Here is a 15,937-nt window from a genome sequence, read left to right as displayed (position 1 = left end):
CCTGGCCATCCAGCCAGTTTTTTACCCAGTGAAGCATATGCCTGTCCAAGCCATGAGCAGCCAGTTTCTCCAGGGGAATGCTGTGGAAAATGGTGTCAGAGGCTTTCCTAAAGTCTAAGCAGACAACATCCACAGCCTTTCCCTCATCTGCTAAGCAGGTCACCTTGTCATAGAAGGAGATCAGGTTAGTCAAGCAGGACCTGCCTTTCATAAACCCATGCTGACTGGACCTGATCACCTGGTTGTCCTGTACGTGCCACGTGATGGCACTGAAGATGTTCTGCTCCATAACCTTCCCAGGCACTGAGGTCAGACTAACAGGCCTGTAGTTCCCCAGACCCTCCTTCCAGCCCTTCTTGTAGACAGATGTCATGTTTTCTATCCTCTAGTCAACTGGGACTCCCCCCATTAGCCAGGAGTGCTGATAAGTGATGGAAAGTGGCTTGGTGAGCACTTCCGCCAGCTCCCTCAATACCCCATCTGGCCTCATAGACCTGTGTGTGTCTAAGTGTTGTCGCAGGTTGCTAACCATTTCCCCTTGGATTATGGGGGCTCCATTCTCAAGCAAACAGAATTATGTTACCAGGTTTCTGATATGAGAAACTCCTTCATCAGTACTCAGTATTCATGGCTTAAGGAATTTATCTTCTCTCAAAAGATGTTGGAAACATCACTGTAAACAGGACTCCCGTGTATTCCTTACTCTGTGTTTCAGTAAATAATTATATATGCACCCCTGGTTGTTCTAGGTGCTCCCACTGTTTCTTTCTGGGGTAGATGGACTGAGACAACAGAATGGTGGCTATGTCTTTGGCTTGCTGCCTTTAGCAACCTGTTAAGCCATCCCGGATATTAATGACCTTCCTTGTCAAAAAGTGGTTAGTTCCAGCGAGAAACTTTCTAGACTGGAGTGGAAACAGACTGCTTTCCTTGCACAAGCATTATCTAAAGCAACCCATACACAGCATTTGACAGACTGGAACTTTCACTCAAATATCTTCTATTTTTCATCTCATAAAAAAGGGAATGATCAAAGGTCACAGGGTTCAGCAATTTTCAGCAGTTACCAAAGTACATAAAATACATGAGCTTGCTTCCATCACAGAGACCAAAACCCGAGTACAGTAGAGCCTGCAACAGCCCACTTTGATCAATTTATCTTATATCATTTAACGAATCACTCTAAAGCAGAATCAGCAGTTGTTGCTGATACTATGTGACCATTTATTACTATTTTGCTACTGCAAGTTGCTAAAATGTCCTCTGTACCCAATTAAGTGTTAATAATACACACTTCCACACTGCTTCTCTGCTGCAGACTTGCCAGCCCTAGCAACAAAACAGCAATGGAAACTGATAGTTCCACCACTGAGAAAGCTGGTAACAGTTTTTCCCCCATGTAGTTCAGCTTTCTATTCTCATTAAAATGAGACAAATTAGATCCCTAAGTATTCCTTTATTTGAGGAACTACCATCTTGAAGAAACTAAGTTTAATGGCCCAATTCTGGTATTGTTAGAATCCTGCTGAAGATAAAATGGATGGGTCTCAGAATATTAACTGAAATGAAGAGAAACAGCTTCTGGCACCAGATTTTAAAAAGAAACTCAACTGCTTTCCAATTTACCTATTTTCTCCTGTCTTCAAGCTAATCTCATTAACATGATAAGCAGTCTCATGAGAACAAGTGAAACCTACCTTTGATCCAAATATAAACTTGCAGGTAAAGTCTGCTTTTTCATCAGACCCAGTTTTGGGTTAATTGCAGCGATCCTTTCAGATAATTTTAGTTCCAAATAAAATAATTAAATCTGTAAACACTGTTTTAAAAAAATTAGATGCTTCACCAGTCTGTATTTATCTGCATGATTCATTTTCTAATTTCCACATGAATTAAAACTGCCTCACATGATGGGAACTAGTACATTCAAAGTATTCCTGAAAGCAAAAATCCAGAAATATCCTCACCATTAAATCCAGTTTGTGATTAATTGCCAGCGCAGAGTGTTCCAGAGCCTTGAAAACAGATGCATAGCAATCACTTAGTTTTGTGTACTTGCCAACGAGAGCTATGGAACACACCTTCAACAACCTTTCATATCTGACAAAAACAAGTTTTTCAGTTATTACAGCATTTTTCACAAAGAAAACATTTTAACAGTGTTTGCTTTTTCTTTAACTTCATAAAACATCTTCTAAAAGTCTCAAAACTGACAATGTTTTTAAACCCAGACCATGCACAGGTGTTGATCAGCAGCATGCTACTGATCCCAGTCCAGTTTGGTGATTTCACAGCAGCTAAAAACCTAACCTGTATTAAAACACTTCTAGAAAAAAGCACCAGGAGCTAGAATACCTGTCAGCCATTTTTTTCCATTTCATTAGAAGATCACTTGGCTGGTCATCAATAGGTAAATTTAACCTCTGTTTAAAATACTTAATGATGCCTTGCTCCTCCAACAGGATTGGTACTCGGTAAGTGGAAGAAACATCATGGATAAATATCACCTAACAAAAAAAACCATAAGAGACTTACCTAAAAATTTTTCATAGGAAACATACATTCTATTTTCTGTATACTATATGCATTTTGTATTCTACGTACATTCTACATTTTAAATACTTTTCTTTAGAATGAGGAGGGCAGCACAGCTAATATTTAAGGTTCCACTAAATCTACAAGAAAAAAGTTACCCAAAAGGTAAAAATGTGTTTCACTTCTTCATTGCACCATCATACAAAAAAGCTTGTCAAGCCTATCAATGCATCAGTTTTCATACAAACATCTGGCCCCACAAGCAGTCATGTTTGCTAATTCTTCTTTCTCCCTCTCTCACAAACCTGAAGAATATTAACTGGGAAAGAGAGAACAAATGGAACTTAACAAAACAGACCCAATTAGGTTGCGATAAAGTCTCCCAAAAGAATTCTGTTAGTGAATTCGGTTATGTAATTAATTGATGACTATTGTCCATTCAAGGACCATTTAGTTAAGAACACATTTATGAACCACATCCAAGCTGCTGGCAGCTAAGGTCATTGCACATGGCTTACACAAGACCACAGAGTTCAGAATCCTGAGCACAAGTGTTCTTCTCCTTGCTTCAATGTATATGCTACCAAAACAAAAGCTTTTTAAAAAAATCCACTTAGAGGAAGCCTGTGGACAAAATAGCATGTAGTCTTCATGGACTAGTTATGAGAGTCCTGGAAACCATTTCCAGGCACACAAAAGACAAAATCATCAATAGTAGTCAGCATGGATTCTCCAAAGGGAGGTCATACTTGACCAACTTGATAAACTTCTATGATGAAGTGACTGGTCTGGCAGATGAGAGAAGAGCAGGGGACATTGTCTACCTGGACTTCAGGAAGGTTTTTAACACTGTCTCCTCTAAGATCCTCAGAGACAACCTGTTCATGTATGGGCAGGATGAGCAGACAGCAAGGAAAACTGGCAGAATGGCCGGGCCCTGAAGGTGATGATCAGCAGCACAAAGTCTAGTTGAAAGACAGTAACTAGTGAAGTACCCCAGGGGTCAGCAATGGGTCCAGTCCTTCATTCATGATCTGGATGATGGGGCAAAGCATACCTTCAGCAAGTTTTCAGATGACACCAACGTGGCAGGAGTGGCTGATACACCAGAGGCTTGTGCTGCCATCCTGCCAACAGGCAGGAGAAATGGGCCGACAGAAAACTCACGAAGTTCAACAAGGGGAAGTGCAAAGTCCTGCACCTGGGGGGAACAACCCCAAGCACCAGTACATGATGGGGGCCACCCAGCTGGAAAGCAGCTTGGCAGAAAAGGACCTGGGTGTCCTGGTGGACACCAAGTTGAACATGAGCCAACCAACGGTACCCTGGACTGCATTAGGAGGAGTGTTGCCAGCAGATCGAGGGAGGTGATCCTTCCCCTCTACGCCAGCACTGATGAGGCCACACCTGTAGTACTGGGCCCAGTTCTGGGCTCCCCAGTACAGCAGAGACACGGACATACTCGAAAGAGTCCATGGCCAATAAAGGGCCATGAAGGTGATTAAGGGACTGGAATATCTCTTTTGTGAGGGAAGGCTTAGAGAGCTGGGACTGTTCAGCCTGGAGAAGGCTTGAGGGTGGAGGTGGAAAATCTCATCAATGTATAGAAATACCTGAGAGAAGGGTGCAAAGAAGATGGTGCCAGGCTCTCTTCAGTGGTGCCCAGTGACAGGACAAGAGGCAATAAGCACCAACTAAAACACAGGGGTTTCCCTCTGAACATCAGGAAACACTTTTTCACTGTGAAGGCCCAGGAAGGTGATGGAGTCTTCATCCTTGGAGATATTCAAAAGCTGCCTAAATAATGGTCCTGAGCAAGGGAGGAGTGGACCTGATGACCTCACTTCTAACCTCAACTCTGTGATTCTACAACAGCAAATAAATGGGAAATCTGGACTGAAAAGAAAAAAAAAAAATGCCCTTGAGATTGTAAACCACCATTCTAGACACAAAATAAACTAGCTTCTTCTATAGTGGCATTGCACTTAGCTCCCAAAAGAAGACCAATGATGCATCTAATCCTTCAGTTCACAAGAAATCCAGGATCATTCTAGGGAATATACAGACATGTGGCCAGTGTCTTCTGAAATATAGAATTGGCTCATTAATTTTAAGACACAGAGGGAACTTAAGAATGGCTTTGCAGAATTCTGATGACTACAGTTATGAAGAAAAAAAAAAAAAGCCGCAACATAGTATGATACCTAGCAGCATCCCAGTTCAGTCTACTGGGTCTAACTGCCAAGGACACACCTTTATTACACAGTGCAGTGCTGTGGATAGACATTTGAGCTAGCCAGAACAACAGCACCAGAAGAACGCAGCACTCTGTCTGGGATTATATACTCAACTTCTCATGAAAGCTGTTAACTGGCACAACTACTGAGCTTCTACCCTAAAAGACAGAACTTTGGAAAAAAAACAGTGCCATGAAGACAGCTCCCTCCCTGCCAAGGGGCTTTTAGGGAAGTTCAGTTACACGTGGGACTCTTGGTCCTGTTAGACTGGCATAATAACCGCAGTTGGAATCCAAGTATGTGTATGCTTACACATGGTCTGATTCTGCCAGGAAAGCACACACCATTTTTGTTTGATTGAACTTCCAGTTGTCTCTCTCTCTGGCTGGAGAAGAACCACAAAGGTATTTCTGAAGGATTTTCCAGAAGCTACCTCAAGGGTGTTGCCTTCCACAGATATTAAGATGGAAGGAAGGGGGCAGGGGGGGAAGTAATGACCACACTGCCATCTATATCTTACTATAAAAAGCTTTTTCTTACACACCTACAGAGAGAGGGGTCAACACTGATACGTATTTGAAATGCTGCATAACTGCTGGCATCTATTATCCCTTTAATATTATCCATTACATTGCAGAGTAAAATGCTCTCACTTGCAAAAATATTAAAGAGCATTTGATTTATCAAAATTAATATTTGATTAACAATTAATCACAAACTATTAAGGCCAAAATCACACATGAATTATAAAAGGATATATAACTACACAGTAGATGTTCTAAGCATGTTAAGGGGTCTGAATAGCCTATTACATATTACCACAATAAGAGCGCTCATGTGGCAGTGATCATCTACGGACATAAGGAAAACCCCTAGCTTTAACCACACTTTGTTCAGCCATTATTATAATCACCTGAGATGATTTATGGTCAATAACAAACCATAGCTTGAAACAGAACAGTTTTCCAACTATGCATAGCAATTAACTATGCACTCAAAATCTAGTCCTTTTATTAATTATTTACATAACAGGCATTTAAATTGTTAATGAGCATTTGACATGAAATTTAACATATAAACTCCCAATATTTCTGAAGTGTTATAGTACACATGACAGCAAGATAGAAACTCTAAAAACAATTATATATTAATGAAACAGTCTGAACTTGAAAACAGAAATGCACAGAAATATTTGTATGCTTTCCCACGTGTTTAAACAGTGACAAATAAAGTATTAAAGTACTGACCTGCTCAGGCTCCACATGGCAAAACATGGAAATCTTTTCCTTCACTGCCATTTCTATAGGTTTTGCACTTCTGCAGACAATCTGTCATAACAGAAGGAAAAATCTCAAATATTTAGTAGGCAAACCCATAAACGATCCTCAATACTGTTCACGAAGAAAGTAATCTCCTTTGGAAGCACAGCACAAACAAATGTGTTTTCCCCCCTTCCCCTTTTTTGGAGTTCTACACTATATCATAGCTCACAAATACCTGCTAGGAACGCAAAGTAAATCAGTGACCTGCCCATACTGACCCATTTTCATTAATCTTTTTTTAGCATTCTCTGTAATACCACTTCCTCATGTTCTCCTTTCTTGTAGCTACTATTGTAATACCCTTTATTCAAAGTCTAGCAGCTGTATAAGCGTGAATAATATGACGAATCAAAAGAAATTGTGATCTTATCAACTAAGTTTAGAGCAATAATACTTAGCTTACATGCATGTTTTCTAGTATTTCAGTACTTCAGCACCTTTTCTTAGTTCTTAATTTGCACGTCATGATAAAAAGGAGGCGGCTGAAGATAAGAGAACTATTTCATAATTTTGTGGGGGTTTTTTTCTGGTGCAATTATTCTAATATTATTTTGCTGATACATGTAAAATTTGTCAATTTTAGAAAATATTTACAATTTTTACCAATAAAGAAAATAAGCATATGTTTGGTGTTTATTGGAAGGGGTTTTTTTGCAACTTTAGGCAGCTAGCACAAAATGCAAAACTGCTCTATCAATGTGCCTATTGATTACTCAGTCTGTTACCTTGTTATTTTGAACCTTGAAAATATAACAGAAAGTAGCATGATCCTGTTAAGATACTGATTCATTATTTTCCCCATCTTTCTAGCAAATGCAACTACTTAATGCATTAAGCCCCCTTTTTTGTTCAGAAACTTGTAGCTGATCTTTGATCACCTTGCTAATGCAGCTTAGCTGCACTGATATTGATAAAGTCTAACTTCCCCTGCCCTTACAAGAAATTCTAGAAACAGAAAAATAATGCCAAGGATAAGGGAAAATTAGTGCACATTCTAATAATCAAAAAAGAATTATGAAACAATTTGTACATTCTATTCAATTAAGCACAATGTATACTTAAAAACTGGCTACTGTTTGAAGATGTGATTCATAAACCTTGACAGTATGAGCACACAATTAAATCCACTTTGAAATCTAACATTCATCTTGCTGAGACAAATTTAAAGTTAATGCAGTCACAGAAATAAAAAACATCAGAATCAGCATGAAAATATGAAACTACAGTAACAGTGGCAGAGCTGCATCTCAAAGAAACATAATACAAAGATGAGGAACAATTCGACTGAATAGGCCAGCACTGACAAGCGTACAATCAGTTTTCAAAATGCTGTAACAGAGTCCATTAAATCTGCAGATACAGCGTATTCATTAAGCGCTTAGAACACCTCGCAGAGAACAGAAAGGCTCCTGTACATACGCAGCTGACACTGGCCCAGCATGCCACCTCAGGGAAGCCTGGGACCAGACAGTGAGGCAGCAGGTATTAAGAACAAGCCTAGCCCAGTTTAGATCAGGCAGCCTGGCAGCACAGCTTAGGAAGGAAGCCCTCCTGACTGCTGTTCTAGGAGCTTCCCCATGTGCTGTCTTGGCCTTGGGCCCTTACCCAGGAGAGCAACCATTTAAAGATTTTCTTGAAGCAGTGCCCAAGCAACTTTATAACAGTGCCAAGTGGCTGTGTTCAGTGTGTAATCTCTCTATGCTTTACCAGTCAACAGCAGCAGGGTTTTTTTTTAAAAAAAAAGGTACTAGGCTTTTGGCAGTCCCAGAACTGCCCCAGGCAAGAACTCAAGATGTGAGAAAGTGACTAGATTAATCTGTTTTCCTTTTAATACACGCACATACACACACACTCATTTAACAGGCTTTTAAAAATTAATTCGGAGGGAAAAAAAAAAAAAGTCAGGCACTAGCAAGGCCTTCAAAAATCACATGCAACTTTCCACATGCAATTAGCACCTCAAGGGATTTTGAAATTTAGGCCCTGAAGCTTGGAATATAGAGCAGCATTGTGTTAATAAAAGTCTTTCCCTCCACAAGCTGATTACAGTTACCAAGTCAGAACAATTTGAAGCTACCTAACACATCTTTCACATATCATATTTATAAAGCCATTGGTTTTGTAGTTAGAAATGTACTTTTTGATAAATGTAAAATGCAAGAGTTAAAAAAAATCAGAAAGAAGCACAACACAAAATTTAGTTGTGTGACTATCCTTTTAAGAATAATTTTTCCTTTTTGAGGACATAAATATTATACAGAAGCAGTGACTATTCTCACTACTCTTTAATTTATGAGAAGAGCTAGGAAGCTTTTTCTCCCAGTAGACTTTATGGGAATGGAAAGTGCTCAACAACCACCAGAATCAAGCAAGGAAAACATTCTTTGACTTATCAAGCAGCCTCACATAAAAGAGTAAAATTGTCCTTTTTTGTTCCTGAAGCACACCTAGAAACAGAGCGTGTCTTCAGCTGCACCAACTGCAGCTCAGGAAGATATAAGTTTGATCTGGGTTTGTACTGGCATTTGAAGCTGTGCTGCTCTGGCTTCAATATCAACACCTGACCAAGCAGATTAACATCAATGGCAGACAGGTATCACAACAGGGGAGCTGCAATCTACCTATTCTCCTCTCTGCTCCCAAGGAAAAGTGCCAGGGAGGCAAACACAGGGAATAAGCACATACTCATTACTAGAGCACTGGGGAGAAAGAACAGGAGTTAAGCATTTGTCATCATTTGCCAACTGGCATGAGGTGAAACTTGCTGGCTTTAGGTTCACTATAGTTTGTGGTGCAAGAAGGGATTGAGGGCAGCCCTGAGAAGGACTTGGGGGTACTTATGGATGAAAAAGGTGCACATGAGCCAGCAACGTGGTCTTGCAGCCTTGAAAGCCAACCATATCCTGGGCTGCATCAAGAAAAACCTGACCAGCAGGTTGAGTGGGGTGATTCTCCCCCTCTACTCTGATCTCATGGTTCCCCACCTGGAGTGCTACATTTAGCTCTGGGACCCCCAACATAAGACAGACATGGACCTGTTGGAACAGACCCAGAGGAGGCCACAATGACCAGGGGCTGGAGCACATCCCCTATGAGGACAGGCTGAGAGAGTTGGGGTTGTTCAGCCTGGAGAAGAGAAGGCTCCAGGGAGACCTTACTGCAGCCTTTCAGTACTTAAAGGTGGCCTACAGGAAAGATGGGGAGGGACTCTATCAGGGAGTGTAGTGATGGGACGAGAGGTAACAGTTTTAAACTAAAAGAGGGTAGATTTATACTAGATATAAGGAGGAAATTTTTTACAATGAATCACAGAATCATCTAGGTTGGAAAAGACCTTGAAGATCATCTAGTCCAACCATTAACCTAACACTGACCGTTCTCAACTACACCATATCCCTAAGCAGAGAGACATTGAAATAGGTTGCCCAGAGAGGTGGTAGATGCCCCATCCCTGGAAACATTCAAGGTCAGGTTGGACAGGGCTCTGAGCAACTTGTCCTAGTTGAGGATGTCCCTCCTCATTGCAGGACAGTTGGACTACATGACCTTTAACAGTCCCTTCCAACCCAAACTATTCTATGATTCTATGAAAGGAATTGAGGAACCTTACTTTGAAGATTCATTCACATGTTTTATATTTCCAAACAGGAATATTTTTAGAGGCTGTACTTCAAAGGTAGGATTGCCTCCTCTTAATCATGCATAAAAAGAAATTTATGAAAAAAATGTTAGAAGCCAGAAGCATTCTAAGTCTTCCCACAAAGCAAACTGAGACTTCAGATTATTTTTAGCAGCACAGAATGATTTTTCTGCAAAGATCCCTGTAGAAGAAGAACATAGCTACAGTCCCAAGATACTGCAAGGAATTAGCTGAATTGTTAACTTAGAGTGAATTTCAGTAATTTGATTTCCTGCAGCTTTAGTGAAGCAATGCAGCATATAATTTGCATTTCTTCTAAAATTCTTGTCGCTCATGGGAGGCTAAGGCTTCTTCTTTGAACACAGGTTATGCAAGGACACTTCTAGATAACCTATAAATAAAAATCTGTACTTTTTGACTCACCAAATCAGGAGACAAGCCTAGACCCCTCAGTGCTCGAACACTGTTCTGTGTTGGTTTTGTCTTCTGTTCACCAGTGGCATTAGGCTGGAAAGACATATTTTGAAAGCTCAAATAGCAACTAATCTCTACTAATGGAGGAGTTACAGGTTAAGTGAGAAAAATCATTGCGAGTAATAACACTTGCAGGAAGTAAACATATCCAAAGAGCCACAATATGCCAGAAACAGAAATGGCACCACAGTTATTACTTATGTAAGAAATTCTATGAAGAAACCACATGGCTCTAATTCAGGTGAGGGTTGTTTTTTTTTTTCTTTCAGATAAAAAGTCTCAATATAATTGACTAAGGCAGAAGAAGAAGAATATTCCAGAAGGTGGATTTTGCTTCTAAATGGAAAGTGCCCAACACATCACAAAGATGGGCATTACGTGACTGTCCTTGGAAATAATCAGATATAGTAAATAATTCTGTTCTCAAATACAGAGAATCAATCGCACCAATTGCTGAACAATCCTGTAATCCATAGCTGCAATAGTTAATAATTCTCTTTTTATCTGTGCAAGGTACAATCATATCATCATTACCAACCTTTGCTTACCAAAATCACCCCAGTGAATACTTACCTCTTAAAATAAGAGGAAAACTATCTGTGAAGTAAAATTTAGAGTTTGAATGGAAAAATACTTTTAACCCTGTACAAAAAGTTGTGGTGGCCTTGACCAGAAGACCATTGTAGATCGAGAAGTTCATGATCCAAATCTGAGATCACCTGAGGAGGCCCAGGCCTGTGCTGCACAAACGCCCTGGCTGCAGGACAAACTCAGCCAGCTCCTTGTAAGAGGAACCTGCAGGCAGCTCCCACTCAGCACCTGTGTGGCCTTGCCTTTGCCTAGGGATGTGGCAAGAAGTTCTCCTGAGAACATCCTTTCTGTATGATAGTAAAAATGATACAGTTGTTTCCTTGTAAGAAAATTATCTATTAGCTCAAATGACCGCAAGGGGAGAATCTCTTCTACGGATGTGGTCTGCCCATCATGCTGCACGTCAGGGCCGTTCAACGCTACCTCACCTGGGGTTCCCGCCACCTAAAGGGATGTAGGGTCACTTCTACCATTCTCTTCTTACAGTGTTAGCTCTAACAAACAGAATTTTAAATGATAACTTAGAGATTCTGAGTGCCTTTCTTACTGGGTTCATAACGTACGAGCACATTCCAGTGCACAGCACAACTTTATTTAGCCTTCTAGATAAATTAGTGTTGATAAGCATTTTTTTTGATAGCTTATAACATTAAAACAGATTCTCATATCAATAAAGTAATTATCAAGGCCTTTATTTACCCCAGTGTGGCTGAGTTTCATATCTCTTGTCTCTAAAACCCTCTAGCACAAAAGGGTTAATGGGAGAAGCAAATATAAAGCCCAATACAGAGTAAAATCTATTTTATTAATTTTAGTAACTTACCTGTGGTACTAGACTAACGTGGATATTACAGAAGTTCTCTCTTTTTGCTTTGAACTGAAACTGTCTAAATGCTTCAACAAATGGCATTCCTTCAATATCTCCAATGGTTCCACCCAACTGAAAAAGAAAGCTTGGATATGTCAGAGTGGCAGAAAGCAAAAGAAAAAAAGTCTACTCCTTACATACCCAAGTTTTCTGAAATTTTTATCTTAAAAAAAAAAAAAAAAGAGACAATTGAAACTTGCAGGCATACTCTGTAAAGAACCCTCATCTATTCTGTGCATTTTGTTTCCTGTGGAAAACATAACACAATTTTCCAGTTTTGTTATATTCACTTTACACCAAACACATAAGCTTCCCGTGGGGAGATGTGTGGTGCTACTGAATAATACATGCTTTCACACTGCTTTCGAAGTGGTGAACAAGTAATCAATAGTTAAGTTGATGTGAAGGTTTTTGTACAGACAAAACTTTATTTTCCTGTCAGACTAGTGAACAGTTGTGACCAACAGGATACAGACATTTGGCAATATTATCATACCCTTCCAACATCAATAAATGCCATATGGACAACATGAATTAATAGTTGACATTATAAAAGATTTTAAATATTTATTACCAAACCAAAGCCCAAGACTAAGTCCATGCTAAAAGTTATTTATAAAGACAAAAATTAGATGTCTTTCAAGGACACAGAGAGCTGTAGTAGACTAAGCACTGAACAAAGCAGTGGTTAGCACCTAAGTCTTATGAAGTAGTTGCATTTCAGAATGATCTTTCTGTGCCACCAAGTGGCTTTTGACAAAATTGCATATTTGTGTTCACCCAGTCCCAGAAAAACTTCAGACAACTACATTTGCATGTGACACATATATTCAGTCTAACTCCTTCAGGATTTTGCCATGGACAAACATTACAATTATCCTTAAAGTCCTGAAAAAAATATTTTTATCAGGGTGGAGCTATATCAACAACAACAAAAAACACTTACATGGCGGAAACAGAAAATAGCTTCAAGTTAAAGGACTGACAAGTCCACCTGTTATTAATGTTCTTGTGCAACTTCCATATTTACTGTTTTTACCCTTGTTCTAAATGAAATGTTTGACTCTCACTGTGCACATCATAATAAAGATCTATGGCTACACCAATAGTGTTCTTTAATCAGGGCAGATTCTTCTGCATAAGAAATACTGAGCAATTCTGTGGCCTGGATCACAAAGTTCATGACACTATTGATTACGGTGGTCACTTCTGGAATTAAATCTATGACATATTCTTCTGTTGAATTCTTAGGTATAATTTTTTTCTGTATTTTCTGCTATAATAGTAATACTGGCAATTACTGACTGCCCTTCCTCCAGCTGTCTCAATGCCCTACTAAGGATGGGTAAAACTCAGTTTCCATTGTGCAGAACATGAGCCGGTTAAGCGATTAACAAAGTTGCCTCCAAAGATCTTAAAAAGCACACCAGAAAGTGGGGAAACTAACTTTTACAGTGTTCAAATATATTCCTTCAAACATGACCACAAGCAACAAGATGGATGTTTGAAGTCACATGGAAAGCTAGAATCTTAGAGGCTCTCCTACTGACCATAGGAGATTTCAGGTCTTAATAGTATTGAGAAAACTTGTGTAACAGCATAAAGCTTCAGTCAAATGACTGTATCTTGGAATAGCTACTTCACATTACAGTAACTGGCCACTTTAACTCTGTAAATTAACAAACTCTTAAGCAGCTCAGTTTCAGCAGTATTCTAGAAGGGATTTAGTCAAGAAGCTGTAAGGATAAGACCATGCCTATCATTCTCAGAACAAACCAAAGAACATAAAACGTATCTTTGCATTGCTTCTCTCCATAAAACTTCAGTCTGATCTTTTTACAGTAAGTAGCAAAGAGAAAGCAAGCTCGTTCTTTGTGTTTACTGTGGATATATAACCTAAAACGTTCCATACTTGCCTCAATTACACAAATTTGTGGCTCTTTTCTGTCATCATCCACTGGAACTTTTGCCTGATTCATCACCCATTCCTGAACTGCATCAGTAATGTGTGGAACAACTACAAGACAAAACCAAAGAAGGCAAGCATATCTTACTTTAGGCCCATATACCAGTTTTTGCATGCAAAAGGGGGAAAATGAGCAGAAAGTCAAAAGGAAACTACTAGCTCCTTTTCCTACCCCTCCTTTCCTTGAACCCAGAAGCCAAACATTACAGGAATATGCCTATCTCTCTTGGGAAGGAGAAAGGAATAAGGTGATGCATCAAGGAGCAGCTTGTTCTAGCTGATCACTCTTTTGTGAAGACTGAATGGACAAGTATCCCACAGAATTAAAAATATCACCTTGAACAGTTTTTCCCAGGTAATCACCATGTCTTTCTTTATTAATGACATGCTGATATATCTTTCCAGTGGTGATGTTGTTATCTTTATAGAGATTGATGTCCAAAAATCTCTCATAGTTTCCCAAATCTAGGTCAACTTCTCCACCATCATTCAATACAAAAACTTCACCTGAAAAAAGTGAAAAGACAGAAAAGCAATAAATAATCAGATATTATTAAGCACACAGCAGGAATACCACAAAGTTATCTTAAAATCAAAGAAATGTTTTTTAAAACTACATATCACAACAACATATCAATAAAGCACATGCTGCAACTCAATCTGCTTTGTCATTCTGTGTGACTTAATATCTGAGTCACTACTTCTACAACAAATGTCTATCCCTCAGTCACAAATAGCTTTGCAAATAAATTTGAGTTACATTGCCAAAATATTTAAGGGACTTAAAAATATTTAACCGGCATTTCAACAGCATGCTACAATCTTGATCAGAAGAAAACAATCTCCAGGAATGATAAATCAGCAACAAATTAAACATTAATTTACACGTTGGAGCCAAAAACTGTACTTTTATAAGCATGAATTATTATGCATGTTCGAAGTGTTTCATCATAAATTCTTGTTGTTTGGATCTATTTTAATGACTAAGGGTTGGATCAGAAGTAAAGTTATGATGAACGTAAATGCTTCTTCAAATGTGATCACCATTTCTTATTTAGTTGTTTCATCTTGTACGTTTGCTTCACTATGTCCACAGTGAGGCTTATTTCTGACCCTGAAAAATTTAATGAAAATATCCTTCAGGTTCAGACTTTTCTTAGATCTCTAAAAAGTCTCTAAATTCTGAATCTAGTCAACTTCCGAAGGAACTAAAACTGCTAATCTTGAGGTAAGGCTGGAAAGCTCTTCAAAAAAACATAAAACATTTTGCCATGACCCAATTAATCAACAGCTAAACAAATTACAGGACTAGTGCAGAAGGAAAAAAAAAGCAGCAATCCCCTGAAGGTATAGTCTGAACTATGGAAATATATATCCCGCCAAGATAAAACACTCCAATGAACAGTTTAACAAAAACGACACAATGTGTACAACAGAGTGGAAGATTTATGACTGATCCTGTGAGGCACTGAGTACCTCCTCTGTACTAAGTTATTTAAGCCAACAGATGCGGAGTGGAACCAACATTTCTCATAAGCAGGCCTTGAAGAATAAAAAAATATATTCTTTCAAAAACTCTTTAGTTAACTGGAAATCAGCAAATTAAAATCCTTTGACTCAATCGTGTTTCTACCAAAATGTTAACAAAAGAGGCTTGCTGCTCAAGCGTGTATGAATTTCTACTTACTAACCAGCAAGCCAGTGTTTCTTCACAAGCAGTAAGGAACTCTTAAGTGAACAGAGGGGGAAAAAAAACAAACTGTGTGGGAATTACATGCTGTAGTGTCCCCCCTCCCCTATACCTGGTCCAGGGGAGGAATACATCCTCACAGTCGCAAGTCATTGCAGGAGTCTTACCACCAAAGGTAAAGGCAGAACTTTGCTGGTCAATTGCCTAAGTAGCACCAGATGAGCTTCTGAAAGTGCAGGACTACTGGATTAGTTAAATTTGGCTTTTTGAGAGAGGTCTGATGTGCTGTGCTCTTCCTCCACTTAAAAAGCAAAGTGGACTTTTTTCAGCTTGGGAGATAAAACACATTTATCTCCAGTTCCAAAAATTTTGGTCTAGGCTAAAAGTAAGCAGACAAAACCCATCAAATAAAAAGAATTAGAAATGTCTATTGGCTGAAGGTACTTTGGAACCTTGAAAACCATTGTTTTTAATTAATGTATGAGTAACAAGCCAGACAGCTGAAGGAACATTCAACATTATAAATGCACGCCAGACTGTCTTGTAGCTCATCAACAATGTAGTCAATACAACCAACATAGCTTAGAGAACTAACCAAGCAAACTAATCATCTA

At 39.1% G+C, this 15,937-nt stretch overlaps 1 protein-coding gene across 3 annotated transcripts in view; it reads right to left on the bottom strand.

Moving 5' to 3' along the window:
* CTPS2 (CTP synthase 2) overlaps nt 1-15,937 on the bottom strand; it is a 75,794-nt gene that overhangs the window by 55,986 nt on the left and 3,871 nt on the right. For all 3 annotated transcript variants that reach the window (XM_074858718.1, XM_074858719.1, XM_074858720.1), the window contains exons 3-9: nt 13,970-14,140; nt 13,584-13,684; nt 11,623-11,739; nt 10,158-10,241; nt 6,020-6,100; nt 2,356-2,507; nt 1,968-2,100 (exon numbers count right to left, since the gene is read on the bottom strand). In XM_074858718.1, the coding sequence (XP_074714819.1) occupies nt 1,968-2,100; nt 2,356-2,507; nt 6,020-6,100; nt 10,158-10,241; nt 11,623-11,739; nt 13,584-13,684; nt 13,970-14,140 (839 nt within the window). The remainder of the gene's footprint in view (nt 1-1,967; nt 2,101-2,355; nt 2,508-6,019; nt 6,101-10,157; nt 10,242-11,622; nt 11,740-13,583; nt 13,685-13,969; nt 14,141-15,937) is intronic.

Source organism: Strix uralensis, chromosome 2 (assembly GCF_047716275.1).
Source record: "Strix uralensis isolate ZFMK-TIS-50842 chromosome 2, bStrUra1, whole genome shotgun sequence".
Taxonomy (NCBI): domain Eukaryota; kingdom Metazoa; phylum Chordata; class Aves; order Strigiformes; family Strigidae; genus Strix; species Strix uralensis.
The sequence above is the reverse complement of the archived record's forward strand: the minus strand, read 5'-3'. Positions and strand labels throughout refer to the sequence as shown.